This window comes from Dermacentor andersoni, chromosome 6 (genome assembly GCF_023375885.2).
Source record: "Dermacentor andersoni chromosome 6, qqDerAnde1_hic_scaffold, whole genome shotgun sequence".
Classification (NCBI taxonomy): Eukaryota; Metazoa; Arthropoda; class Arachnida; order Ixodida; family Ixodidae; genus Dermacentor; species Dermacentor andersoni.
In genome coordinates this window covers 49,285,112-49,312,219 of record NC_092819.1, presented here as the reverse complement: position 1 = coordinate 49,312,219, position 27,108 = coordinate 49,285,112, and the positions used below count along the sequence as shown (strand labels likewise).

Sequence of the window (27,108 nt, the reverse complement as noted above, 5' to 3'; positions counted from 1 at the left end):
TCCACCTTATAGGATTAATACGGACACGGCGTGTATTCAGTGATGAAACAGAAGCGCCGCGCATGGCGATTTCAATAAGCGTTGCTGCTGCGCTCTTTTCACGACGGGCGGGTGCCACAGAGCGTTCTCGGTTGCACGCGTTCCAAGGACGCGGCGGGCCCATTTTAACCCGTTCGCTTTCGAGCGCCCGATGTCACCGTTCTTCGTATATACCACTGCACACAACGCTGCAGTATAACGTAGCACCCGCGTATAACGAGCTCCGCGCTAAGCGCGGGGCGTCACAATAGACGGCACACATTCCACGGGTGCAGAGGGGCAGGAACGCAATTTTCGTTCTTTCTTCGAGCTGTCTTTATGCGGGGCTGTGTGAAAGGAAGGACCGCCGCCCGTGTGCTGCCTCGTATGTTTTTTTTTTTCTAGAGCTTGCTACGACGGCGGACAACGACGTCGACCCGAGACTCTCTCGGTATACTCTTGTAACTTGCTCCGCAGAGCCAGATAAGGCCCTTCGAAAATCCGCGATGCCGGTGTGCAGGCGGATCGCGAGAGATCGTTAACGAGGAAGGATTTCCCCGGTGGAAGGTCATAATACGCGCACCGTTGCGATCCGCGGCCGGCCCGGACTGCAAGGTGATGGCGGTAGCGGCACCGCGGCGCAATTAAAAGGTATACACTTCACCGACAACGTCGTAGTCGGCTCGGCGTTCCGTGCGCAAGAGAGTATGAATTTTGATTTCTCTCTTTCTTTATTTCTCGGCGTAGAAGGGGATGGACGCAAGCAAGCAAGGCCGTCCGTTATGCCTTCGTCTTCTCGGCACTCTTTCGTACATAGCGCGCGGCTAGCTGTTCCTTTATTGCGGCGGCTGCCGTAGCCAAGGCGCACGTTTTGCAAGTGTACACGGCGGGTGGAGTGAGCCGAGGGAATTCACAATACGTACAAGGGGGGCCCCTCGCTGCTGCCGTTACACGGTGATGCGCGCTAGACTCAGTGTCGTGTTTGCGCGATTACAAGCCACCCATTTAGTGGGCGGCGAAAGTGTGTACGCGTGAAAAATTGTGAAGTGGGAGTGAATTGGTATTTAAGTGGGCGGACGGACGGCACGTCGTGCTAGCGCGCGCGCGCTTCGAACACGACACACGAGTCACTTTAGTAAAGACGCTTCGCACTCACTTTCTTAGTTTCGTTTTTCTTTATCGGTGTCTTTACTGTTTTTATTTCCAGTTGTGGTGGTGGAGATTAGGAGGACGCCAAAGAAACGCCTTGGGAAAGCTTCGGGAGCCGCGTTTTTCCGCCTGCGCTCCGACCGCTTGCGACACGGTTGAAACGTCTCGCAAGGTTAGCGATGTTTTCTCCGCAAAGCAAGAACGCTGTACCAAAACTGACACGAATTGCGCGCTAATCGCGTTCGGCGCAGACCTCCGGAGCTCAACGAACAAAAGAAAAAGAAAAGCAAAAGGAAAAGCTGCCTCTTCAACACGCAGCCCATTGAGGACAAGAAAGAAAGGAAGAAAGAGCGGATAATTACTACAGCCAAGGTGTCCGAAAATAGCACGTCAGTATTTGGCACAATAGCTTTATAATGGACGTTTAGGCGATAGCTCCGCGGTGTGCATGTCCCAAGGTGCGCGAAATGCGAGAAAACACGAATTCTTCATTTTCTTCGCGCTTGACCGCACGATTGAAAGGCGCCAAAGCAGCGGCAATATAGATAGCGCAGGCAGAGTGTTCAGGTGACACTGAGGAGCACTATTAAGTCACATAGGCAGACTACGTGCTTCTGAAATTGCAAATACGTCAGACTGACCGTACCCGAGTACAAGTTTGGTATGCCGGAAAGTTATAACTTGATGGGTTGTATCATTGGGCGAGTTGGTGATACACGAACAGCAAGAAATTTTAACGCAGGAGTAAGAAGAGATGGCGATGAGGCGAAGAAGAATTGAATCCTGTGGTTTTACGTGCCAAAACCACGATTTGATTATGAGGCACGCCATAGTCTGGAGGAATAAAACACGTTGTGGGGCTAGTTGGTGCATAGCTTTCAAAAGGTGAAGGGTCAACAGTGACAGCCCACTAAGAATAAGGAACAAAGAAAGGCAGGACAAGGCACTATCCTTGTCCTGTCTGGAGTCTGGAGGACTCCGGGCCAATTTTGACCACCAGGGGATCTTTTAACGTGCCCCCAAAGCACGATGCACGGGCGTATTTGCATTTCGCCCCCATCGAAATGCGGCCGCCGCGGTCGGGATTTGACCCCGCGACCTCGTGCTTAACAGCGCAACACCACAGCCGCTAGGCCACCGTGGCGAGTGAGGCCAAGAAGACAAAAGGCAGCTTGCATCGGCCAGAGGGCGTTACCACGCCTTCATTCATCACCCCAGAGAGCATTTACAAGACGTTTTCGTTTAATCATTCCAGCGTCGCCGGTCGGTGGGAGGCCCACTGCGTGGCGTCTCTAAGTACGACAGTGCGCCAGATCGGATCCATGCTATACGCCTGCTCCTTCCGAGCCCACTCGAGAATTCGGGGACCAGCTGACTCTGCCTCTCTTAACCCGCCCCCATCCCTTCTCCATCGCACCGCATAAGAGCACAAATAAGTAGAAGAAACGACTTGCCGATCAACCAGCGTCGACCTACACACCGGCCGCAAGTGGATGCGAAGAAAATGAGTCGCCGCAGCAACCCATGCGTCGTCGCTCGTCCGAGTGCATAAGCATAGTACAAGCAACGAGCTTTTCCGAGCTCAAGCTCACGAATGTTCCAGCTGCTGATCCGGATCGCACGCATTTCCGGCAGTCATACGCGGAGCATGCGCACTTCGACATTTTCGCATCTGAGACGCTCTTGTCTCGTGATAAGCGACGGGGGCCGTCGTGGCGAGTACTTGTCGTCGCGTCCCTCCCGTTTTGCTCGCCCTGGCGTGTGTGCTCCGGCGTTGCTTCTCAACTCTGGAAGGCTTCGGCGCAAGATGGCCACGCAGGCGCTTGTGTTGCGCCTGCGTTGTCTGCTCGACCTCGTCCCCCCCACTCTACTGTAGTGCTCTAACAATTTTCGCTGTTCCACGTCAGAAAAAGGCGCAAGAACACGAAGGTCGAGTATTATGCCCACGCCATACTGAAATCTCCGCCCTATAGCCACTTGCGACGTCGTACATGTCGGCGCGGCGCTGTCCAAAACTATAGATAAGCATTATTCGAAAGTTAACGAAAACATAACGTGAGCGCTCCTCTGGACTTTTCTGAGCACGCAGAGAGATCTAAATAAGCGAAAATGGAAAAAAAGAAGCTGTGAAATCCGCATCGTCGCAAGAACGTCGTTGGGACCGTGGTTCTGACGCGTAGAAAGAAGCAGTTTGGTCTTTTCCAAAGTTTTTCACCATAGCAGCCCTCTTCAGCAGCCTATAAAAGCAATGATTCTTAACTTCAAGCCGCCACAGACCTTTTACAAAAGAGATAGATAGATAGATAGATAGATAGATAGATAGATAGATAGATAGATAGATAGATAGATAGATAGATAGATAGATAGATAGATAGATAGATAGATAGATAGATAGATAGATAGATAGATAGATAGATTTAGAGAGAGAGAGAGAGAGAGAGAGAATTCTTAATGCCAGAAATGCGGAGAGCTCGGCCTGAGCCAATCAAGTATTCCGTAATAGTGAGTTTTCTTTCTCTCGTTCTCTGTATTGTTAGCAAAATCATGGTGACAAAGACAGGCATAAACGTCAGTTACAACTAACACGATGCTACAATTGCAACTGCTATATAGCGCTATGTTTTGGGTGCTTTGTGTTTCATTCGCAATCTAGTGTTTATGTTGGTGGTCACCCATGCACCGCAGTGACTCATGGCTTCTGCGTTTCGCTGCTGAGCAGAAGGTCGCGGCGCCGGTTCCCGGCCGCTTTCCGAAGGGGGCGGTATACACAAATGTACGCTGGTGTATTATACTTTGGTTTCACGTTAAATAAACCCCAAGATGGTCAAAATTAATCAGGAGTCTCCTCACAGCGGCATCCCTATAGCCCATGCACTTGGCAGCCATCATGACATGAAAGTTCTTACGGTGATGCTCATAAACGTTCTGTTCGACGCCGAGAATAAAGGTGGCACCCAGTGTACATTGATGGCATGCAGGTCGGGGTCGGAAATACGCTTCTACATCAACCTGCCGTTCAGTGATCGGAGACTCACAGTGAGCGCCGACAACACAACTTCACAACGACAGATCGCTATATAGAAATGTTTCGCCATGTCTTGTCGTTCACTTTTATCGGCGCAGGACGGCCGTGAAGTCTATATCGAGCGACGATCGCGAGCTCCCTTGAGCAGTCATGAGAATCTCTCGAAGACCGACGTGACTTACTAGAGAGTCTGGATGTATGCTGTGAGCCGACTGGACCATATCGACGACCGCGAGCTTTCACGCAACGAGCTGAAAGCCTGGCATCACCAGCCCAGAGAGCCGGACGAGCGTTTCTGCAGTACTTACGTGGAGCCCGTTGATGAGAGTTAGGCTTCCGACACGCGGCCTGATTGTGTGCGCGTGAGATTTATTATGGTAGAAAAAAAATCTGAGAGGTCGGCCTGAATCAAAGTTCTGGCTTGCTACTCAACATTGGGGAAGGGAGACGGAATTAAAAGAAAAGAGGAATAGGGACGGAGATAGGTGGTGATGACGATGGTGAAGATGGTATACAGTGAGTGAACTTGAACAGCAGACTCTTCAAAGCCTCAAATCTAGACATGCTGTGACTTTTCTATAGTACAATAACGGCAGTAATCCGCCTGTATATGATCTAGTTTGCACATATTTCGGAGCAATAGCACCAGCACGGGACAAATCACACGACAGCTCAGTGTCCGTGTTTCTTTTTTTCCCCGTCCCGTGTTAGCGCTTCCCCGCCTACCCCAGTGCAGCAAGGTAGCCTACCGGGCTCATTATGGTTAACCTCCCTACCTTTCCCTTATTCTCTCTCTCTCTCTCTGTCATGCACGTAATGCGTCTGAATTTTTGCCTCTCATTTCTCTCTTTCTCGCTCCCCCCCTTCCGTTCCCAGCGTGTATATAGAGCAGATTAACGACTCCATAACTCACTGCACTCTATAACTAGTGTAGTCAACTGGGCAATGCCTAGTTAACACACCTACTTTTCCCTTTTATTTTTCCCTTTCGTCCTCCCACTCAGCTATTGAGGTCGGCCAACAATCATTTTATGAATAAAAAAAAAAAAAGAGACGCGACAAACATCGCTTTGTCTTCTCGGGTTGGATAATACTGATACTAATTTGCTGTGTCTGGGAGCCTCGACTCTTAAATGGGCCCAGCGACAGGAAGATTCGAGCTGCCATCCATGATTTTCTTGCAGCGTCAAAGCGATTAAAAAATCCGAATTCTGACTTTGAATTTCCTTTTATTTCTAACAAATTTAGCACGATTTGTCCTCATTCTTGTTTTTGTTTTGTTTTTATTTGTTCCTTCGCCTTCATAGATTAATTCTCTCAAATATCCTTCTTCCAACCCACTTATATTCTCGACTTTCGTCTAGCTGATTCCTTTTACGCCTCTTGTCTCTGAATTTTATTTCTAGCATACACTCGATTCTTGGCCAATCCCCCAAAGCGGTTATATGCTCCACGAATGGAAGGGAGGCCCGACCTCTACTGCTTGAGAAACTCTGTGCGCCAGCATACGTCGACCGCTGGCTCCCACCGTCCGCACCGTATATGCACGTCGGTTACGAAGTGCGATGCTTACCATCGCGTTATTTATGCGCTATACCTGACCACGTCGCTCCTACGGCAAGTCAATACAGGGATGATGCGCTATCGTAATGACCGCGCAAGGTTGCACGAGGGCGTCCGCGATGCGAACAACAATAAGCCGCATCACATCTGCTTCCTCCTCCTCCACCTCCTCGACCTCCGTGGCCGAAAACGGCGCACCGCGCGCACGCTGTACTCCAAGCCGGCGTTGGTGGTCGTACAGAACTCTGCGCCTACGAGACCTGTGCAGGAGCGGCGGCGGGGCGGCTTGTTTACAGAAGGAAAAGAGAGGCTGCTTTGGCTCTAGCTCGATGACAGAGGGCGGCGGAAGAAGCGACCGAGGGCGCGATGATGACGTTCTCGTCGGCGGCGCAAGAACAGCGTGAGCCGAAGAGGCATTTGAAAAGAGGGGGGGGGGGGGGGGGGTGCCCTGCGAACGCCTTCATTGCGATAGCAATTGAACGGCCACTCCCCAGCCGAATTTGCGCCGTCGTGTTCCACATATATATTTGTGTTTCATTACGCTATATTTATTTGCCCATCCCGTATATGTAAGGCGTAGACACGCTATACTATTCAACTAAGTTGCTCGAACCAGCAGGTCTACGTTCTTGACTAAATTATTCTTCAGAATTTTTATTTCTTTATTTTTTTCTGTTGCGGTAGAAAAGGTACAATGGAGCTTCTGAAGTTCGATCTTGCTTTCATGCAGCCTATGCAAATCCGCGCGATATATTACAGCCTTAGACTGTAATTAACGTCTCTGGGATTTTCATTAAAGCCGACTTCCTTCTCTTACTGAGATAACCTTCTTTATATAACAACTATAAGCTTTCGCAAGTTACTTCGACATATTTTGTTGATACAGCGACACAGATTCAGACATATATAGGTGCACTCAGGCTGCTGTTGAGCAAGACGTCGCAGGTTTCGTTTTCTGGCCGCGCCGGCAGCATTCTTCACAAGTGGGCTGGTGCAAAAAAGACTGTAAACGTACTAACACGTAATTTGTTAGCGTGTTAGGTTACTTGTTTGCTTAGCTTAGTTCGGCGCCATCCTTACTGCTGCAAGCGCGGCAGCTGTCGCGCAAAACATCAGTAAAAACGAAACGCCTCGATAACAAACCTGATTCTCTCAACGCCACCCGTGAAGTATACACTATACTGCATGTGTCCGGCTCACGGTGTATCTTACACCGCGGTCCGGCTCGAAAAAAAAACCTGCTGAAAGTCGATTGCGGCGATGAGTTCGAAGGGAAAGAGGAAAGCTACCGTCTTCCGCTAGAAGTGTCGAGTGCTCGGACGAGCCGACCTCCCTTGTTAAAAGGTCACCGAATGTGCGAAACAGGAGTGACCCACGAACGCAGTGCGGTCCATCCGGCCGACCGCGCCGCTTGGCGCCAGCGAATCTTCGATGCGAAAAAGTCCCCTTAGGTTGCAACGCGGTGAGCGAAACGCCGGTCGGCGCGTCTCTACCGCGGGTCGTGCACGAAACGCTGACAAACATACATCATGCAGAATTCAGGACGCCACACGGCGACCCCGTTTTTCTCTTTTCTTTCTTTTTTTTTCCCCTTCCTCGTCTACCTTTGCAAGTTGCCGCGTCACTTTTGCTCTCGATCATATGCATACACGCGGTTCCCGCGCGGTGCATTACAGCCGCCGCTTGTCGGCGAGTGACACACGAGACCCGCGCGTCCTGTACGACGGCCCGTGTCACGTGAGCGGCCGGCAAGATCGAGAGGTTCGGAAGAGGCCGGGGAAAGGGCGCGTAGCGGTGGCATATGCCGGTCGCCGGCAATCTGTCTCGCGTGTGTGTCCGTGTCTGTTGCCTGCCATAGATCACGCAGTTTATACGTTGGCAGCGTTCCCACGCGGGCCCTGCAGCGCGGCTCTGCTGCAGTCCTCGGCGACGGCGTCGGCGGCGCGCGCGAGAAACTACGACGCGTCCGCTCCCGGCGTAATTATGCGCCGTTCGTCCGTGTCGCGCAGGCGACGCCCGCGCTATGCAGTGCCGGACCTGAGAGGAGGACAGTGGTGTCCGAGCGTGCGACGAAGTTTTAGACGGATGCGGCGACGCGCGTTCCACGGATAAGTGCGGACAGTTGTCCGAGCACACCCGACCGCATTTGTTTGTACACACGCTGCGGCGGTGTCCTTGCGAGAGCGTATTGAGAAGACAAATGATAGAACGACGAAAGGAGCGCTGCTCGACTTCGCTGGCAAGGCCGGACGGAGAGGCTTTTGTGTAACCAATCGTTTGCTTAATTGCGGACGTTTGCAGCGAGCGCTTGATAAATGAACTGTCCCGCGTCTTTCAGCTGGACGGCGTTTGTTTCGAAACGGTACAGGCGTAAGCGGAGAGTTGCAGCCGCCTATAGATTATCGAGCGCACTTGCAAAAGAAATTGTAAAGTATTTGGCCCGACATCCTAGCACCAGAACTCGCGTTTTAATTTGTTATTCTTCAGAAAGTGGTCAAGATCATCCGAATGGCCTTTCTGCTTAGATTATCTTTTCTTCTTTAACATTTCCTTAAGCCGGAGTATGATCGCTCTTACACTGTAGTACGCAGACGAGAACGGCGTTGCGGAAGGCTCCAGATTATTTATCTCGGACCAGTTGCAGATTGTTGGAGCGCACCTAAATATATATATATATACAGATAAGATTTCTTGCATTACGCCGTCGGAAGGCCGGCCACTGCGACCCGCAATGCGACCCACTGCGACCCGTTGCCACGGGGCCCGTGGCAACGGAGTGTCATAAAAACAGAGTCACTGCAAAGGGCCAGAATCATTGCATTTTTGTCAAAGCGCGTACAAGACAGCAGTCATTGCTAACCGTGGCTTCGTGCATCCGAAGCCCAGTATACATCCACTCAATGCGTTGAAAGATTCTGATGCTGTGACTTTATGCAGCAGTCATTTAACCCATTAACCACGCCTTTCTACAAATACGTGTACTAGGTAGACCGTAATCACTCTGCACCAGGAAGTATCCCCTGCAGTCCTGGTATATTGTAAAGCTGCTGGCCTACGTGTGTGAGCCCTGACATGTGCTCGAATCTGTCTGCGCGTACGTAGCGGACACCTTTAAATGTGGCTTCTCCGCAATAAGAGACACCGTGCGGAGAAGCCAACAAACTATTATTATTTTCATCCAATTGCAATTCCACGAGCCGTTTGTTTGAAGATGGCAATGATAAGCGCGGTCGTAAATAAATAGTAAACAAAGACACTACATTTCTTACCGAACCTCGGTTCTCTTAAATATTAAATAGGAGTTCAAGCCACACTCGACTACGCCAGCAGCATATACCTGACATGTGCGCGATGAAAAGGCGCATGATACCTCGCCGCGCAGCTATACCGTGCACGCACCGCACACCGAACGCTGATGATGATAACAATGCAAAGAGATTGTTTGTTTCGAAGTGACGTCAACATGTGTACCGAAAATACGAGGAGAAGTTTACTGACGTAAAGTGCAGGTAGATGTACAAACAGTTCACAAAAAACAGCAGAGCGCGAAGCCCACTGCGTTCCTCAAACAGGTGCGTCAAACGTTACATGCGCACGCAAAATTCCGAAGGGCTAGTAAGGCGTCATATGTCTAGAAAAAGTTTATTTCAACAAGAGACAGTACGAACACTGAATGATAATCACGGTATAATTCTACCAGGACGATAACATATACAAAAAGCGAAGCATTGTATACACGGCACGTTTTCAAAGTAGTGTCCGAGTCCTCACTCACTAACATATAACCACATAGACCCAGGGAAAGGCACAGTTACACATAAACTAATTGTCACATGAATAAAATGATGTTCAATATATACAGTATAGACAATGGTCATGTACAACGATGATGTGGCAGAGACACTTTACATAATTTCAAAGAACGTCTTCAATGTGGAAGCAAGTATAAAGGCCTGTCGAAAGTGTAAACACATCAAAACCGATTCGGCGGTTTTCGGCTACCAGACTTGCTCAACTGGACTCGTGGATCCCGTTTCCATTCCGTTTCTTTCCGAGGGCTCAGTAACCCTCACCTTTTCCTCTCTCATCTCTGGATCCGTCAGTGCCAGATGACTGTAATCACGCGAAGGAAGCCGATTTGCAAACAGGCGTGGGAGTAAATAAAATATAATAGAAAAACTAACGAGACGCTCAAGATTAGGAGACGCCGAAACACCACCCGAGTCATTGAGCCGATGGTTGAGAAATCACGGTATATCCTTTGAATACATTACAGAAGCCTGCATATTCGTACATCTCTTTTTAATTCTTCATCTAACGATTCTGTCTGAGAGGGAAGCGAAGAAACTAACCTGTCGCTAATTACGCGAGCACAAAGCAGCACCGAGCATACTAAGAGCTGGCATGTATTTGAATAGACAACAGTGCCGGGGTTAATAGCTCATGCGTCGTAAGAAAATTAGCAGGGTTTCAAACATCTACCCAACGAGCCAACGCTGATCGAAGACAAAGGAAACGGAGGGATATAACCGTGTATTATAGGAATAGAAGTTTAATAACACGTTAGTTATTATAGTTCTTATTTTTAAATCAAATACTCGTGCAAGCTAATAAGCTCGCATGAAAATATAATGTTCAACCGTATTCGCTTCAAGAACACGGAATCCAGCTTACTTTTTTTTAACTTAAACGCCCAATTCTTCTGTGCTTTCTTTGTTTCCTCTGAACGCGTCGGCTGAGTCGCTTAGCAAATGGATGCGTTCGAAAAGCGCATATTCTAATCGAAATGAATAGAGAATACATTTCCTTGCTTCCGAACGTAGCAAAAAAAATGAATAAAATATTTGGAACTTGAGAAAAAGAAATCGTGGATATTTTCTGCAATACGTGAAACGCTGTTTCGGAGCCCGATAAACTCGGCACCTCGAAAATGTGTCAAAAGTGAAAAACTGCTCACTTGTCCCGCATAAAAACTTTTCTTATCTCTCATCTCGAACTCGCCGGTAGGCGCGCGATTACAAGCATAGTATGTTGTTTCCTTTCTATGGTTTCTCGTACGTGTTTAGTCATGCACGCGGAAAGCGGAACAAGTATAGTGAAAGGCACTGATTGCTGTTGGTTCAGCGCTTTATTGTGTCTGCTTCTTGCCTTCTTTGTCTCGTCTTCGCGCTACCACTGTGTGGCGCATGACTTAGCTTACTCTCTCTTTCCTCAACTCACATACAATACAGTACCACATCCAGAGAGTACTTTGTCTCTAATGCATGCCTCAGTTGCGGGGCTGTCTACAACAACAAGCATGTCATCTGGGCTGGTGCGCAAGTTTAGCCTACAATACAGCAGTTTACTAACGCTACCCCTCTAGAAATAACTAAAGAACATGAGCATGCGCGGATCCAGGGGGGATATCCGGATGCCCTAGCTGACCCCTCCCTCCCTCTCCCTTTTAAATATTGTGTGCGCAACACCAGCGTACTGCGCGTGTCAAACTAATGAAGTTTTTTTGCCCAGCTGTTACTGTTCTTTTGCTCTGGAGGGACAAGAAAGGTTTAAGGATTATTGAAGAGAAAGCGCCAGCCCCCTCCACCCCCCCCCCCCCCTCCAAAAAAAAAATAATCGTGATCATGCATCACCATCTCAAAGTAAGAACCCTACCTTCAAAAAGAAAAGAAAAGAAAACTGGATCCGCGCTTGAAAACGAGGACGCACTAAAAGAACCTCGAGAAGTTGTTATAGAGCGATTTAATACTGTCGCCAAGACGGAGGCCTGTACGAGGGATGCTGTCCTTCAGGAACTCTTCGGGTCAGGATTATATAGAGCAGTCGTCGAACCTCGGACTCTTCCAGACCAGGTCGCCGCCACCAGCACCGTTCCGCTATAGGCAGGAGTGCAAATAAGGGACTTCCGTCCACTACCTTCCTCGCGATTAGCTTTTGTTCTCCCGGTCTCTTCCTGTCTTTCTCCAGCCGCAACGACTGCTTTGGTGGTTAGCGGCTCGGCTATTGTGCTTCGGGGTCGAGATGCTGATTAAAAAGTTTCGCACGCTCTCCCTTTCTCTTACTATTATTTAAAGCGATGCCCTGTGCCCTCTTGGCTTTGGCATCATGGCTGCTCCGTGCTGGTTGCTGTCTGCTCCTGGGTCGGTCGGTACCTCGGCGGATACGCAGTTTATATTTGCGCCGAATGCTATAGCCTCCGGCAAACGAGTCCACGCATATAACTTCTCTATACACTGACGGACGAGGCAGTAGAAGAAAACGCACCTCTGTTCTGCGTAATGAAAAAAAAAAAGAAAGAAAGAATCCTACACAAAATCTGATTATATAATGTCGCCACAATGGCTATGTGCCACTGCGACACAAGAGGTACAGAATCACTTACTGCAACTAGATATGTGTCGTAATTCTCCGCGCATGCACGTGCCATATTCACGATTCTTTCCTCGACAAGCGTCGTATATCCTCGTGGCGGCTCACGATAAGCTGGTGGCTTTGGTACGTATAAACTCCAGAATTTATATTATTTTAGCCTCGTGGTATCGCTGCGTAGGCTTCTCACAATGTGCATCCGCTTGGTTTGGTGTTTTCATTTCGGATGCATATCTTGTGAGCGATGTCGCGTATAAAGGTAAAAATTGCGCGAGATTAGACCTGTTAACTTTGTAGCGGATAAACGTGTACGTTTCATGAAGTTTCGCGCTGCGTAGGATGAAAGTATAAACACAGTTGTACACATGGCCGTTAGTCGTATAGGATTTAATACGCGCCGTTTGACTGAAGCTTCACTTCGCGTGAATGTCAAAATGTGTGTTGGATCTGCATGATGTTTTTTTTTGTGCTAATAAATCATGTATACCAGCCAGCTTGCAAAGGAACACAGTCTGCCAAGCGGTATCTGACCGGCAGAAGAAAACAACGCCTTCGGGCAGACGAGTCTGAGGGAAAGAGTAAGAAAGCATGGGTTGCAGCTCATGTGGGTGCTCACTGCCTTTCCTTTCTTTTTTTTTTTTTTTTTTTTCAAGGTAACCTGCTTTTGTCGATATTCAGGCAAAAGCTTAAAATATGAATGACTTCAGCAGCGGAAATTGAAAGTTTGGGCCCTGTTTGCTTAGGCACTTCGTGCATTTCCCTATTGGAGAACCAATTGTCGTTTTTGAAGTTAAGCTTCCTGCCTTTCAATACATAATTTTGGTCTCCCTTGAATGTGTCTTGTATAGCGTGCGCCCTGTTACCGAGACTGCCTTTCACGAGAGTGTATGCGTACGTGTATCAAGAAGTGACTGAATCATCCCACTGAAGAAGAAAATGTCCGACGATTACGATACTCCTTAATGTGAAATTTGAGCGCAGCTCCATACGTGTTTTCATTTCGCGATGCATCGACGCAAAGAATTTCAAACCGATATCCCCGCACCGACTGGCAGTGGGACCAATGCCGTCAGCGCCTTCGCAGAGGGAGGGGCAATATGGGAACGCCGGTACGATGAGCCAGCTGTGGAAGAAGACGACGACGAACGCGCGAGCAGTGGCACGAGCGCGTTCGCGCAGTTAACACCGTTGCCGACGCCGACGCTCAGTCCAGAAACAGGCGCCCAAGAGCTGCGCTCTGAAAGCTAAATGCCGTATCTCTCCGCTCATGGCGTATTCACGATGACATATGTGCGTCGTCATGTACTGTTATGCGTGCCCGCCTCCCCACCTCCTCCCCTATGGGTTTCGAATAAACCGTTTGTCGAAAGTTACAGCGCTCGTCTCGCGTTCCTCGTTTTCCTTTTTTTTTTTCTTTTTTTCCCGTGCCCGACTTTTCCCAAGGGCTTAATACCTGTCAACAGAGCCTCCCCGCATTCCTCGAAAGCTCGAGCACCCGCGCACGCGCACGGTAGGGTGAAAGGCAACGACGCTTAAGAAGTGGGCTGCTGCAGGGCCTATCCGCTGCAGCTTAACGTCTTGATTCCTCGCAAATGTCCCGTCGGTGTGTGTGTACGCAGTATACACGCGCGCAGATTCCGCGCTCTCGGTCAGGCGTGTTCCGTTTGGCCGAGAATGCCGCCGTTGCGCGATGCGCACGTCTCTTATAAGTCAAAGTGACGACAGTACGGGGCCGCACGAGCACCTGCTCGTGCTCGGAAGAGGAATTGCACGCGCATCTGGCGGGATTAGGCGCGACCGACCCGAAAGGCAAGGCAAGGCGGGCAGGCCGACCCGGGCCTCGCTTCTATACTGCCCCTCTCCTCGCTCGCTGTATACGACGACAGGAGGCATCCGAGAAGGGTCCTCCCCAACTTAGAAATTCACCGCACGATGCCGCGCGTGGATAGTAGGCTTCCCACGCGCCGCGCGAAGCGGCGGACGACGCACAATGCACCGCGGCGAAGACGGTCTCGGTACACGGGGTCGACGGGAGACGCGAGACCTGTGGCCCTTCTTTACGTAATGCGTGTCAACCGGACTCTCGAGAAAGGAAGAGAGAGAGAAAGAGAAAGTACAAGAAGACGACAGTGGTTGAGCAGATAACATGTAGTTTCTTCTGGATCCTCACTAACTATGTGCTTGCTGTAAGCTTTCCTGTTGCACTTATTGCATTTTTTTTCCTTGGTTGTACTGCGTTTCAAGAGTGTTGCTTGCGAACTCTCACTTTGTAAGAACCTGGACGGGGCTTACCGCATGGAAAATAAATTATAAATAATTAATGATGACACCTGGCGAACGGAACGGATGAGACCTTTTGTTGGCGTGTGTTATGGCGTTGAGGGAATAATAAAACAAATGTTTATAAGTATGTATATACATTTTCCTGTGTGTGGTTGGTTCGCTCAGTAAGTGAGAGCTCAAAAGTGAAAAGACTGTTGTTCAATGTCGAAAGCAATGATTTTTGGTTAAATAGCCTTTTAAAAAAAGTTATTTAAATAAAAACCATTGCTTTCGACCGTCTTCTTCCCGGTGCCATCTCTTCGGTTTCGGCCATCTCTTTCACCCCGCGAATGAGTAGGCAGTCGTTGTTTTAGGGAAGATATTGCACTAAAACGGGTGCGACGAATTTATTGAATTGTTAATCCCATGAACCACTTCAATTACAGTGTTTGAACCAACAATTCTTACACATTACGGTCTCGAAATATATCAAAATTGTGGCTTTCCGGAGAGCAACATATTCGTTCACACTATGTACAGCACGTGAATGAGTTGCTGTGGGAATTTCTATTCGGTATATATACTTTTGCAGTTTGTGATAAACCGCAGGAAATTAGTTCTCGCACTCGGTGGGCGTACCTCCTTTTTTTCTTTTGACGATTTTACCGAGTCTAACGCCTATAGCTTAGAGCTCCGGTTAACTGTCAATGACTTCAGCATATCATTAACTATGCATTTCGCAATCAACTCTGCTAACCTATAAGCTGAACGACATCATGGCGCATCGCGAAGTATCTACGTGGATATGCGAATGAAGTGTAGTACAGGCGCAGTGGTCGTAGTAAAAAAAGGAAAAGGACGAAAACGCGGCCGGAGGGTTTCTTTCTTTATCTGCAGCTGCAACGGGAACTTTATCAGATGGCCCTAGTATACCCGACGGACCGTATACATTGCATACAGTGCACTGGTGCTCTTCTATCCGCGAATGAAATGTTATGCAGAGCGTATATATGAGTGGTCGCCGCAAGGGTGGGGAAAAAGAGAAACAGAGAATGTTCAAACCGGCACCGAGAGCAGGGGCGGTGACGCTCTTTAACACAGCACAGGCTCACAAAAGGCTGCACAAAGTCTGCAAATGCGCATCCATCAACTATGTACTTCGAAGAATCCAGTAACACGGCGTGCGCCTTGTTCGAAACGAGTGTTACGGGCGCGAGCGAGGCGGCTATTGCTCGACCGTTTACGAGCTTCCCGCTCTCGAAACCCCCTCGGAAGTGCTTGGGTTTTCGTCGTAACCTTTGTCTTTATAGCCGACTCGTTACGTCATCCGTCCCATAGCAGATAGGCTCGCGCGCGTTACAACAAGAGCAACAGCCTGCAGCCGTCGCGTGTAACGGTGCTCTGGAGCGTAGCGGTTCGTTGCAGTGCCGTTGAGCGTACAGGCCAAGGTCCGACGCGTAAGAAGAAGCAATCTAACTCGGTCATATTAGGCCCAAAAGTACTCTAACAAGCCACAAACACAAAACGCACGAGGCGGAGAAAAACAGAAAAGAAAAACGCGCTTTCAGCGGACTTATGCGCAACAGAACAGCACCCGTCGATGCACAAGTATCTATACTTCACCCGGAGTTAATGTGCCCCGCCATATACATGGCGTCACGGCGCAACGACAACTTTAGGCCAGAAATTTACCACCGCTAAATCTCCGTACTTGGAATATTGTGACGATTCTGATCCGTCTCGACAGCTATATATTATAGCTGCGTGCGCGCGTGTGTCACTGGCGACCTTGCGCATTCATCAAGGCGACGCTTCTGTACCTCCCATCGTTTACAAACTTGCGATTTCGTGCACACTGTGACGCAGCGGCCGGTCGCTTACACGCTCAACACGCCTCGAGTTTCCCGTTAGATGCCACCCAAAGTGGACGAAGTGCTATGAAAAAATGCGCGAACAATGGCGGGATCGTACCTCTGTCTTACTGAACAGCCGCCCAAACGTCCGGCGCGTGCGTCACGTGACACTTTCCCGTACTCTTACCCCGTGGCAGTTATAGCGCTTTGAAACGCTGCGTTAGACCAGCGCGCTGCCGTCGGGATCGGCCCATATATATATATATATATATATATATATATATATATATATATATATATATTAGACCAGCGCGCTGCCGTCGGGATCGGCCCATATATATATATATATATATATATATATATATATATATATATATATATATATATATATATATATGGGCCGATCCCGACGGCAGCGCGCTGGTCTAACGCAGCGTTTCAAAGCGCTATAACTGCCAAAAATATATATATATATATATATATATATATATATATATATATATATATATTTTTTTTTTCGTCAGATGGGTACCTACAAAGTGGGTGCGTGAGGGCCTATGATACAATCGCATTAATAACTACGACGCAACGAAATTCGCGCAAGTCGAGCGGCGACCTTCATGAACTCGTACCTCCGCAGTGTGCAAGCTTGCGGACGCCTCGCTGATACGGATATATCGAGACATTCTCTTATAGAAGCGCAGGCTCTTATAGGCGCCCGTTCCTGCATAGATCGTCGTCGTCCCTCGGCGTTAACCACAAGAACGCGCTTGTGCCACTGCTCGCGCGTGCGTCGTCGTCGTCATATAGTTTCTCACTATACCACCTAGAGGGAAATCTCGCGCCACTGTCTATGGGAGTTTCTTAAGGGGCGCTGTGCCGTCATGGGAATGACGGTATATGTGTCTGCGAGTCTTGTGTTGGCTGGTGTTGTAAGAGGCTTCGTCTAAAATGTGGATATGGCTACACAAATGACGCGTTCTTAAACTACAATCTTCACGAAATATTTCAATTCAAGCAAATTGCAGCTTTACTCACTCTACAATGCATGACGAAGGGAAGAAAAGCAAGAACAGACGACAAACTGTCTCAAAGCGAGTGCAAATCTTGTCGTCTGTCCTCCAACTTTAGCGGCCCGCTGATACTTCTTACGCCCCCATCACATAATTGTACATGCAATAACAAGTTCTCATAGTTAAACAAAACGTGTCTTTGTGTAATAATAAAGCTAAAACAGCTTTTTTACGTGGAGTTTTAGTAGAAAATGATTCGTTGTGACAGACGGAACGGTGCTTGTCTGGCTCTCCGAGAACGATGCCAATCCGAAGTCACAATATACCGGCATTCCCATGCACACCACAGCGCTGCAGCGCCAGATTTCCCTCTAGGTAATTTAGTGAGAAACTCTGTGGTTGTCGTATTCTTCTACAGCTGGCTTCGTTGCCGCTCATCGTGCCGGCGTTCCCATACTGCTTCTTAATCTCTTTGTAACAATTCTGTTACAAGGAAAGAGATTAAGAAGCAGTATGGGAACGCCGTTCCCGGTACCCTCGGAGAACAAGGACGCCCCCACTACATACAATGAAATCACTAAACGCTACTACCTACAACGTAGAGAGTATAGCACGCCACACCGCACGCTCACTCGGGCTCAAGCGGTTACACTCAGAATGCTACAAACAGACACATACCCCACGCAAAACAGACTACACCATTACATGCCTGAGCTCTACGACAAGTCTTATTGCACCAATTGCAATAGATCCCTTAACGTATGTCCTTTACTCTGGCCGTGCTCGCAAGCTCACATAAACTACGAACAGGACAAGCGCAAGTTCGAAGAAGCAATCCGGAGCGAAGAACTCGCTCCCCAACTCTGGGCCGTCCAGCAGGTCCACGACGCCGCCAGGAAATTCAACATCCCGGTTCCGCCGTGGGAGACGCCCACTCCATGAGAGCCCAAAGCTCTCGTGGCCTGCAGGACCTCGAATAAAGTTGATTTCCTTCCTTCCTTCCCATACTGCCCCTCCCTCAGCGAAGGCGCTGACGGCAATGGCCCCACTGCCAGTCAGTGCGGTGATCTCGGTCTTTAATTCTTTGCCTCGATATATCGCGAAATCAAAACACGTACGGGCTCAAATTTGGCATTAAGGATTATCGTAATCGTCAGACACCTTTTGACTAAAAAGTGAAGAAAGAAAGAAAGAAAGAAAGAAAGAAAGAAAGGAAGAAAGAAAGAAAGAAAGAAAGAAAGAAAGAAAGAAAGAAAGAAAGAAAGAAAGAAAGAAAGAAAGAAAGAAAGAAAGAAAGAAAGAAACGCCTGGAATGACAATCGAACAGTGAGGTTGTTTACTACCAACTGTTACTAAACATTAAAGAATACGCGTATTTCGCTCCTCCTTGCCTGTTTTGTGTCTGTCTCTATTCCAGCATCATAGCTACAACGCAAGACCGCAACCGTCGGTCCTTTTAAAGATGCCCGTTCAACGCCCATGTCGATCAATATTCAGTAAAAGCCCTAGGAAGCGTCGCCCCCAATAACAAGCAGGGCGCCTCCCATTGCTATCAGCAGCAGCCTCAATAACTACTTGTTCACCAACGCCAAGAAATATTGCCTTCAGTGCACATATGTTGCCCTTCTACCGCAGGCATTGCGGGCCTGATGAAAAAAAAAATATTCTAAACTTTAAAATGATCTTTCGTGACCATTACACAGTTTAAAAAGCATCAAAGGCTTGCCTGCTTTCGCGCACTTAAAGGGAAACAATGCAAAAAAGTGCGCATTTTCACGGGTATTCTTGCGGTCAAGAAATGGTCGCTATTTTCTTTTACATGGAGAGAGATACATATAAAAAAACATTTCTTTGTTATGATGTTTTGTCCGTGTCACCGTTCTATAGAACACAACCGTGGGGCGTGGGTGAAAACGCCGTTGCTGCGGTGGAAGCCATCCTTCAGTCCCACGCACCAAAATACACTTGCGTCTTTTTTTACCGCAGTCGCTGATTGCCTCACGAAGGTAAAAGAAAGCTGGGGATACCCACTCGAGGATCTACGGCACAAAAATATCGACCCTAAGTAGATTAAAACTCCTATGCATCACAAAGAGAAAAAAAAAAGAAAGAGAGAGATAGAGACAAGCCGCGTCTGTCTTCTGGTTCTACATGTTCTGTAAACGTGCGTGCTACGCCCATAGCTCAGGAGCAGTCGCCTACAATTCGCTATGAGCACCACGTCCCATCACGCAGGTGAGGCACTCGACAACTTCACCAGCACGGCGGCAAACTGCCGAGATAAAGTGAAGAGTCGGGGGAAATAAGAAAATGGTTGCAAAGCGCATTCCGCGGACTCTAAGCAGCGGAACGACGAAAAGACGACAAAGCGCGTGCAGTAGAAACAACAACAACTAGCGCGAAAGTTTCGTCAAGAGCACGTGGGCGCACGCGCGCTCTTCACGCCCGACGCTTCAAAAAAAAAAATAAAAGAAAGAAAGAAAGAAAGAAAGAAAGAAAGAAAGAAAGAAAGAAAGGAAGAAAGAAGAAGAAACTTTAGGCCTTGTGGATTCCGCGCACGCGTGCTGCAGCGCCCAGCGCGCAGGTCATCCTGAGCGGCGTCTTCTCCCCTAGCCAAGCCGAGCCGGGCGGTGCACAATTAACAGTTTCGCAATGCCGGCGACCACAGCACGCACGCAAGCACGCTGGCCCAAGGCAATCCCTGTGTAGTGCGGCCGCCGAGGAGGAGGTAGCCGCGTCTATCGAGAGCGAGAGTGGCGGTAGTGATGCGGGTTGGGGGGCTGGGGGGGGAGATGGATGCGGAAAGGGGCTGCGCGTAAGGTCCCCCGGGGAGGCCGAGGAGGGTGCACCCCCCACCGTCCACTCGCATCACCGGCGCGCTTTCTTGCTCACCACTCTCAGCTAAAGCTTTACTCTCGGCGGGTGAAAGGCAGCCTTGAAGGCATCGATGACCAGTGAGCAGCGTCGTGTTTGACGAACGAGTCCGGAGCACCCTCTCTTGACTGACTTCGCCCTTGCCGACGACGCCGTCCGGCGCACGCGGGGTCCCGCTACACGGAAGAGTCTTCGTCCGAGGAGGGTGTACACAGAGAGGGAGAGTTGGGAAGGTATGCGCGCCGGAAATGAGAATGGGAAAGGAAGGGGGGAAAAAAAAGAAAATGCGCAACAAGAAGGAGAGTGATCACTGCATCTGGATCGTCCCCGCCTTTCTGCATGCATCGCCCGGCCAACACGCGGCCGCATCGGCGCGGCCCGTATAAAAGGGCCCGCCGGCTCTCTGTCTGGACACAAGCGATCTCACCACCGCAGCAGCAGCACCCAGTGTGATAGCACGAGCAGCAGCAGCGGCAGCAGCAGCGTTACACAGCCATGTGGAAGGTGAGCCGCAAGCCTCGGCGTGGCGCGACCGCAGCCCCGCGTCCCAGCAGGAGCACGGCGGACTCGCACGGCAGGCCCGAACCCCGGATCGAAACCCCCAGGACTATCGGATGCATTCGTGGGGAGGGGGACGGCCCTGCCGTTTGCGGGTGACAGGCGTGCCGCCGTGACACAGTGGGATACGTATACAGGCAGCTTTCGGTGACAACGTCGCGCACAGCCAATGATGTAAGATGCAGAGTACAGTTGAGCCTAAAACCACGTCCTCAGCAATGAGTTAGGAGAGGAAGAGATCCAATGCCGTCCACTACTATGTCATTGTTAACCGTATGTGCAGAGGAGCTAAGAATGCTTCAGCGAAATGTGGGTCAGCCAACATCTATAGCCACTGAATGCGCATCGGTTAAATTTCACGTAAATTATCCTACCGCACTGGTAAACGTAACGCTATAAACCCGCTGATCATTGCTACATGTAGTTAAACAATGAAGATCTGCTTACGCCAGGGACAACGAGCTTGACCTACAGCTACCTCACCTCGCTGTAAGCACCGCTGCTAGTGCCATTATTGGGCAATTTGCAACTGGTGTAGCAAAACGCTAATTTCATGACTTATGCTAATGAGGAGCCTAATTAGTGTTGCAGCACCGATAGAGAGTTCCAAGTAGCCATGAGGAATTCTCGTAGCGAACCTACAGCAGCAGTGAACGCTGCCGCTTATGGTTAGGGCCATCCCGCACGCGGGCTCTCGGGAACAAGTTTAGTCAGCAGTAGCCAAACTGCAGGTGAACCGCATTAATCGGCTACAAACTTATTCGCTTACGCGACAAATGTAACGGATAGTCGGTTACTGTTATTCCGCTGCAACATTAGATGGAAAAAGCAACCCGGACTACACGCATGGCGTGGAACCATGTCATATATTCCGAAAGCAGACTTCGGACATGCGAAATGGCATAGAACAACAGTACAGCTTTTAAAAGAATATACAATGTATGCCTACAAGTTAACATAAAGGACGAGTCGGCGACAAGTCCATCATCGCTATCAATGATGCGCTTCGAGAATAATGACAAGGAGCGTAGCTCCAGCTAGTTATACCTCCGAGCTTAGACCCACTAACGTGTGCACTCCTGAACTACCAAGCACCCGGGAAAGAGCCTTTTGATGCCTTTGGTGCACGAGGTGCTTTTTGATGGCATCGCAGGTGCGAGATGTCTTTTTTCACGGGCTAAAAATGACGGCCAGGGCCTCGAAAAAGCATCTCGTTCTGGCAAGGTGGACGTTGAAGATGCGTCAGTGGAGTTAACGTATACCTAAATATGCGAGCCGATATCATGCGGGTTAATCCGAGGCCAGTATATTTAAACGACCCCCATTCAACGTTTCACTTGCAGGTCGCGGTCTCCGCACTTTGCTTCGCCGTCCTGGCGAACGCCGGTAACATTCGCGGAGGCGTTGGTGGATTTGGCGGCGGCGGCTTTGGTGGGCACCACGGTGGTGGCGGCGGCGGTTTCGGCGGACACCACGGTGGTGGCGGCGGCGGTTTCGGCGGTCACCACGGTGGCGGCGGCGGCTTCGGCGGAGGCCTGGGCGGCGCTGGACTCGGCGGTGGACTTGGTGGTGGACTTGGCGGCGGACTCGGCGGCGGCGGCCTCAGAGGACAGAGCTTCACCGTCCACCACGGTGGTCACCACGGCGGCGGCGGCGGCGGCTACAGGGGTGGATTTGGCGGTGCAGGCGGACTCGGTGGTGGACTCGGTGGCGGACTCGGTGGCGGACTCGGTGGCGGACTCGGTGGCGGATACGGCGGAGGCCTCGGCGGTGGCTTCCTCGGAGGCGGCGGCGGCGGCGGTGCTGGTGGCCGTGGATACTACGGAGGTGGTGGAGGAGGAGTAAGTGGTTTTGATCGAAATGGCACGTTCTGCACGTAGTGCAGATCACCTGCTTTAGATGCATCTGGTTACAGCTACAGCAATCAGTAATCGCTCATAGTTTCGGTGGAACAGTGATCTACACACCCTAAAAGAAGGAGAACCAAAAACTTCGCCTCTCTTGAAGGTCCGATAGAAGCGAACTCTACGGGACGCAGGTATAGATAGCGTGAACAATGAGGTGCCGATACCTCCTGTTCCGTGACTTTTCAGCAGACTAGACGCTTACCGCAACCACTGTTTGTACGTTGAGCAGTAGATGTATACTAATACACGTTGACTGAACAACAGGGCTAAAAAAGATATCAGTGTCCGTATGACTCCTTACATTTGTGTTTGGGGCACACGCAGGGTTACAGGGGCGGGTACGTCGACGAGACGCCCAAGCCGTACAACTTCGGCTACCAAGCCCAGGGTCCCGACGGTTCCAGCTCTCGCCAGGAAGTATCGGACGGTAGCGGCCGCGTCCAGGGAGTCTACACCATCAACACGGAGGGCGGCCAGAGGAAGGTGAAGTACGCCGCCGACGCCGGCGGCTTCCGCGCCACCGTCGAGACCAACGAGCCGGGCACCGAGAGCGACAGCCCCGCCGACGTGAACCTCGTGTCGTCCCAGCCTCCCGCCTCCCAGCTAGCTGCCAAGTACGGCCCTACCACTTCGGCGTACGGAGGCCGCGGCGGATACGGCGGCGGCTACGGCGGCGGTGCGTACGGAGGAGGTGCCGGCAGATATGGCGGTGGTGCCGGTGGCTACGGAGCCGGAGGATACGGTCTCGGCGGGGGTCTCGGCGCAGGCGTCGGCGGATTCGGCCGGGGAGGATTTGGCGGCGGCGCCGGACGATTCGGAGGCGGCGCCGGCGGTTTCGGCGGCGGAGCTGGAGTGCAGGCCTTCAAGGTCCACCACGGCGGCGGCGGTGCCGGTGGTCTCGGAGGATTCGGAGGAGGCGCTGGTGGCTACGGCGGCGCCGGCGGTTACGGCGGATCAGGCGCCGGTGGATTCTTGGGCGGAGCCGGCGGCGGATACCGCGGCGGAGCCGGAGGCTTCGGCGGGAAATACGGTGGCGGTGCTGGCGGTGGTGCTGGCGGCGGCGCGGGCTGGCAGTGGTGAAGAAGAGAAGCCCGAATGTGTCTGTGCTAGACTTTGTGTGCGCGTGCATGAGGACGTGCTTGCAGTCGTCGTCGTCGTTGTGTATTTGTCCCCCTCTGTACGTGTCTGTGCTTCGTTGTGTGCGTGGGACCGGGGTCAGATCTTATGGAGAGCCCCGCAAGCAGGGCTCTTCAACTCGCGGTGTATGGATAAATGTGGTGTGGTCCTTTTTCTCGCTGCGTTGAGGAATAAACGTTACTTGTTGACAAAAAAGCAATGAATGTTCTTGTTTTTACTTCCTCTCCTGGAAACAAACTGTTCTGACGAAAAAAAGAAAAGCTGCAAAGCTTTCGTGGCCCCGATATTGACCCTATATCGACAACGGGGTCAGGAACAGGGTCTGGAAAACGGCAGCCTGCGGGCACGGCTATGACCCAGTAAAGCTCGGTCAATGGCAACGGGGTTCGAGAAAGACGACTATGATATGTAAATTGAGTGGAACCTAAGACACGGGGCAAAGATGTTCCAAGTTGCAGGAAGCAATTCCTCTGGGCCGAGAAAGTTCAAGCCTGCGGCCCCCTTAGCTTTCGTTGGAATCGGTATCACTTAACCTTCGTTTTGGATTAGCCTATGGACTCGCACTTTTCCTTCGGTTTACGTGTATCACTCAAGATGACTCAGAACATTCCAGAACAGAGAAACACAGCGTGACCATTGCTCGTCATCAGTGAGATAAATAGCAAGGTGGTTTTAACGCATCGAGTAAAAATAAGGGCCGCAGTCATGATAATGAAATTACTACGCTATCCATTTTGAGCTTGCGACCAATGTCAATCAGGCGGCTAATTCTCAGCACTATAATAGAGGGATTTGTCACATATGGCTTATGAATCATAATCGCAAGTGCCACTGACCACCACCCTGACTGGTTCATGCGCCTGTAAAACGGCGTGTGCATGCTGCCGCGCGCTTGCGCACGGTACCCAGGTCCGAGCAGTAGCCGAGCTGGCCACAGGACCCGAGAAACGACACAGGACAATGGAAAAAGCACGGAGGCCAAGATGAGGTGGCGTTCCAGCATGACCACGCCACGTAGAGAGAAGGGTTGACTGGATTGAAGGAAGGTGAAGAGAAAGGGCGCAACCGGCACACAAACGGACCAACACGCATCCACTTTCTTGTTCATTCGATCCCGTTTCTTCCTAAGAAGGAACGAGCAGACTCGGGAGCCCCTTGTGAGAATCTATAGTGTCGTTAAACCGTCTTGGAACCCTCCGCGTCGAGCTTGTGAGGAAGATAGTAACTTCCGCTCCTATATAGTGGAGCAAAACGCGATAAGCATGGACATCGAAGGGGCGCAACACGTTTGCGAGCGACTGGCCTGCACGGAGTGATGGCCGGAGCGCCGGATCCAACCGATTTCGACGGTGCGGGATCAGGAGTGCGCGCGCCCAACGTTCGGCTGGCAGGTCAGGGGATCGTTGGACGGTGCTTGGCTATAGAAGCTTACGCGGTCGGCGCGCCGCGCGGGGTGACAGATCGGATGGCACGCAACCAGACGTGAGCGTCAGTGCAGGGGCGCAACGACGTTCCGCACGCGCCCGCCATCGGAAGCACCTACATCCGCCAACGAGGTCGCGGTTATGCGCGTCAAGTAATTGTCCACGGCGCGTTCGCGCTGAAATGCGTGCCCGTTCTTCCTTCCTTTCGACCGCGCGTGATGGCGAGCTTTTTTTTTTTCTTTTTCTTTTCAGTTTGAGAAAAACAACGTGTGGGAAACGCTCCGCGCGCGTGCAGGGATTGTTGCACACGCTACACTTCGCAGTGGGGTCTCGGATATTTCTGGGACCCAGAAGAAAGCGCAACGAAGTTAGTGGCTGTTCTTGTCAAGTTACGATTTGCGAACTAGTATAGTATGAGCCTGGAAAAAAAAGGAAGAAAACCATCGATTACTATAAGCACCGCGGTTAGTTCCGCGAGGCTAAAGATCGCTATGTATAACGTCAACCGCAAAAGCTTTCGGAGCACGCGGGACTCAAGAAAAAGAAAAAGAGTTAACGTTGCAGCGTAAATATACGCTCCCCAGTTCGAAACGTTTATAGCACATACTTCCCCGTACGACCACCACATTGACAGCCCCCGGTGGCTCACTTGCTACGGCGTTCTGCTGTTAGGCACGAGGTCGCGGGTTCGATTCCGGACAGTGGAAATCCTGAAATTAAAGGTATAGTTAAGTTAAAGTGCGCGTTAAAGAAATCCTGCAGGTGTTAAAATTCATCCGGAGCCCTCCACCTATGCGTCTCTCATAGCCACAGTGTGCTTTTGCGACGTTAAGACTCACGAATTAATTGATCAACCACCGCAGTTATACACAATGAATTGCACGAGGCGAAGTCACGTGGACATATCTCTATATTTCGCTAGTTCCATGCCCTCGAAAGCTTTTGCGGCCAGCTGTGCACGGAAGAATAAGCGACCGTTCCCTCTAAGTTGTCCTGGTTAAAAAAAAAAAGGAAAAAAGAAATAAAGAAAGAAAGCGTGTTACTGTGACAGCAGCTAACAGCGACAAATTGGCTTTGCTGCGTCCGTCCATGCATCCATTCTTCTCATCTGTTACGCTTAATTTTGTCGTCACACTGCTGTCATCGTAGCGTTGTCGTTCCCTGTGCCTGCAGGCCACTTCCTTACTTCACCGCCTCCTCATCCTCAGAAAGAGAAGAGAGGGGAGAAGGAAGGGAGGTCAACTAAACTTTGTCCAGTTTGCTATGTTCTACGCGTTGGGAGGGGCAAGGGGAGTGTGAAAGAGAGAGAGAGAGGACATGAGTCTAGACCATCGACACGCGCTGTCCTTAGTTTCACCCTCACCATACGGAGAAGAAAAACCAAACTTTTACCCGTCACCGCAGACTCGAATTCACGCATGTGCCCCTGGATCGAATGTGCAGACGGGAGCAGGACGCGCCCAACTTGTGCGCAGTCTGCCTCACCGTGAGGCACTGACTCCCCCCCGTATTTACAAACGATCCTAGACTCGAAGCTCTTCCTCCACTCCATGAGGATGATGGTGATGATGATGATTTATTGGCATCCCCTTCGACACGGGGCGGCGACAATATTCAATGAGTCAATAATGTTCAATGAGTCCAACGAAATGCATTGGCCTTCCAGTTACTTTCGCGCCTCAATGCACAACACAGCGTTTCCTTAAAATTTTAGGTAGCACAGCAGCGCATTTTTAAGTCCCCCCCCCCCCCCCATTTGACAGCGCATATCTCGAAACTGGTGCCATTCTCCGGATTTGTTCTAAGTCGATATGGCTTGACAATTCACTAGCTGCCTTTCGTAGATTGAAATATGTGCCATAACATAATTAACTAAAACTTTATTAGTGCGATTATTTCAATTATTCAATTACACATTTTAATTTTTCGTAGATGTAATGGCCGCCTCCTCGAGTA

General features: G+C 50.3%; 2 protein-coding genes across 2 annotated transcripts in view; one reads left to right on the top strand and one right to left on the bottom strand.

The window, feature by feature from the left end:
• The window catches only part of LOC126523065 (uncharacterized), a 104,775-nt gene extending 102,013 nt beyond the window's left edge, over nucleotides 1–2,762 (bottom strand). Inside the window, exon 1 of the mRNA XM_072288728.1 lies at nucleotides 2,618–2,762. The gene's annotated coding sequence lies outside the window, so the exon portion shown is untranslated. The remainder of the gene's footprint in view (nucleotides 1–2,617) is intronic.
• Nucleotides 2,763–20,540: 17,778 nt separating this feature from the next.
• Nucleotides 20,541–23,927, top strand: LOC126522072 (uncharacterized). The gene is made up of 3 exons (XM_055066232.2): nucleotides 20,541–20,630; nucleotides 22,028–22,525; nucleotides 22,916–23,927. Exons 1-3 carry the CDS (start codon nucleotides 20,622–20,624, stop codon nucleotides 23,669–23,671), a joined length of 1,263 nt encoding a protein of 420 aa, XP_054922207.2. The 5' UTR covers nucleotides 20,541–20,621; the 3' UTR covers nucleotides 23,672–23,927.
• Nucleotides 23,928–27,108: the final 3,181 nt, after the last annotated feature.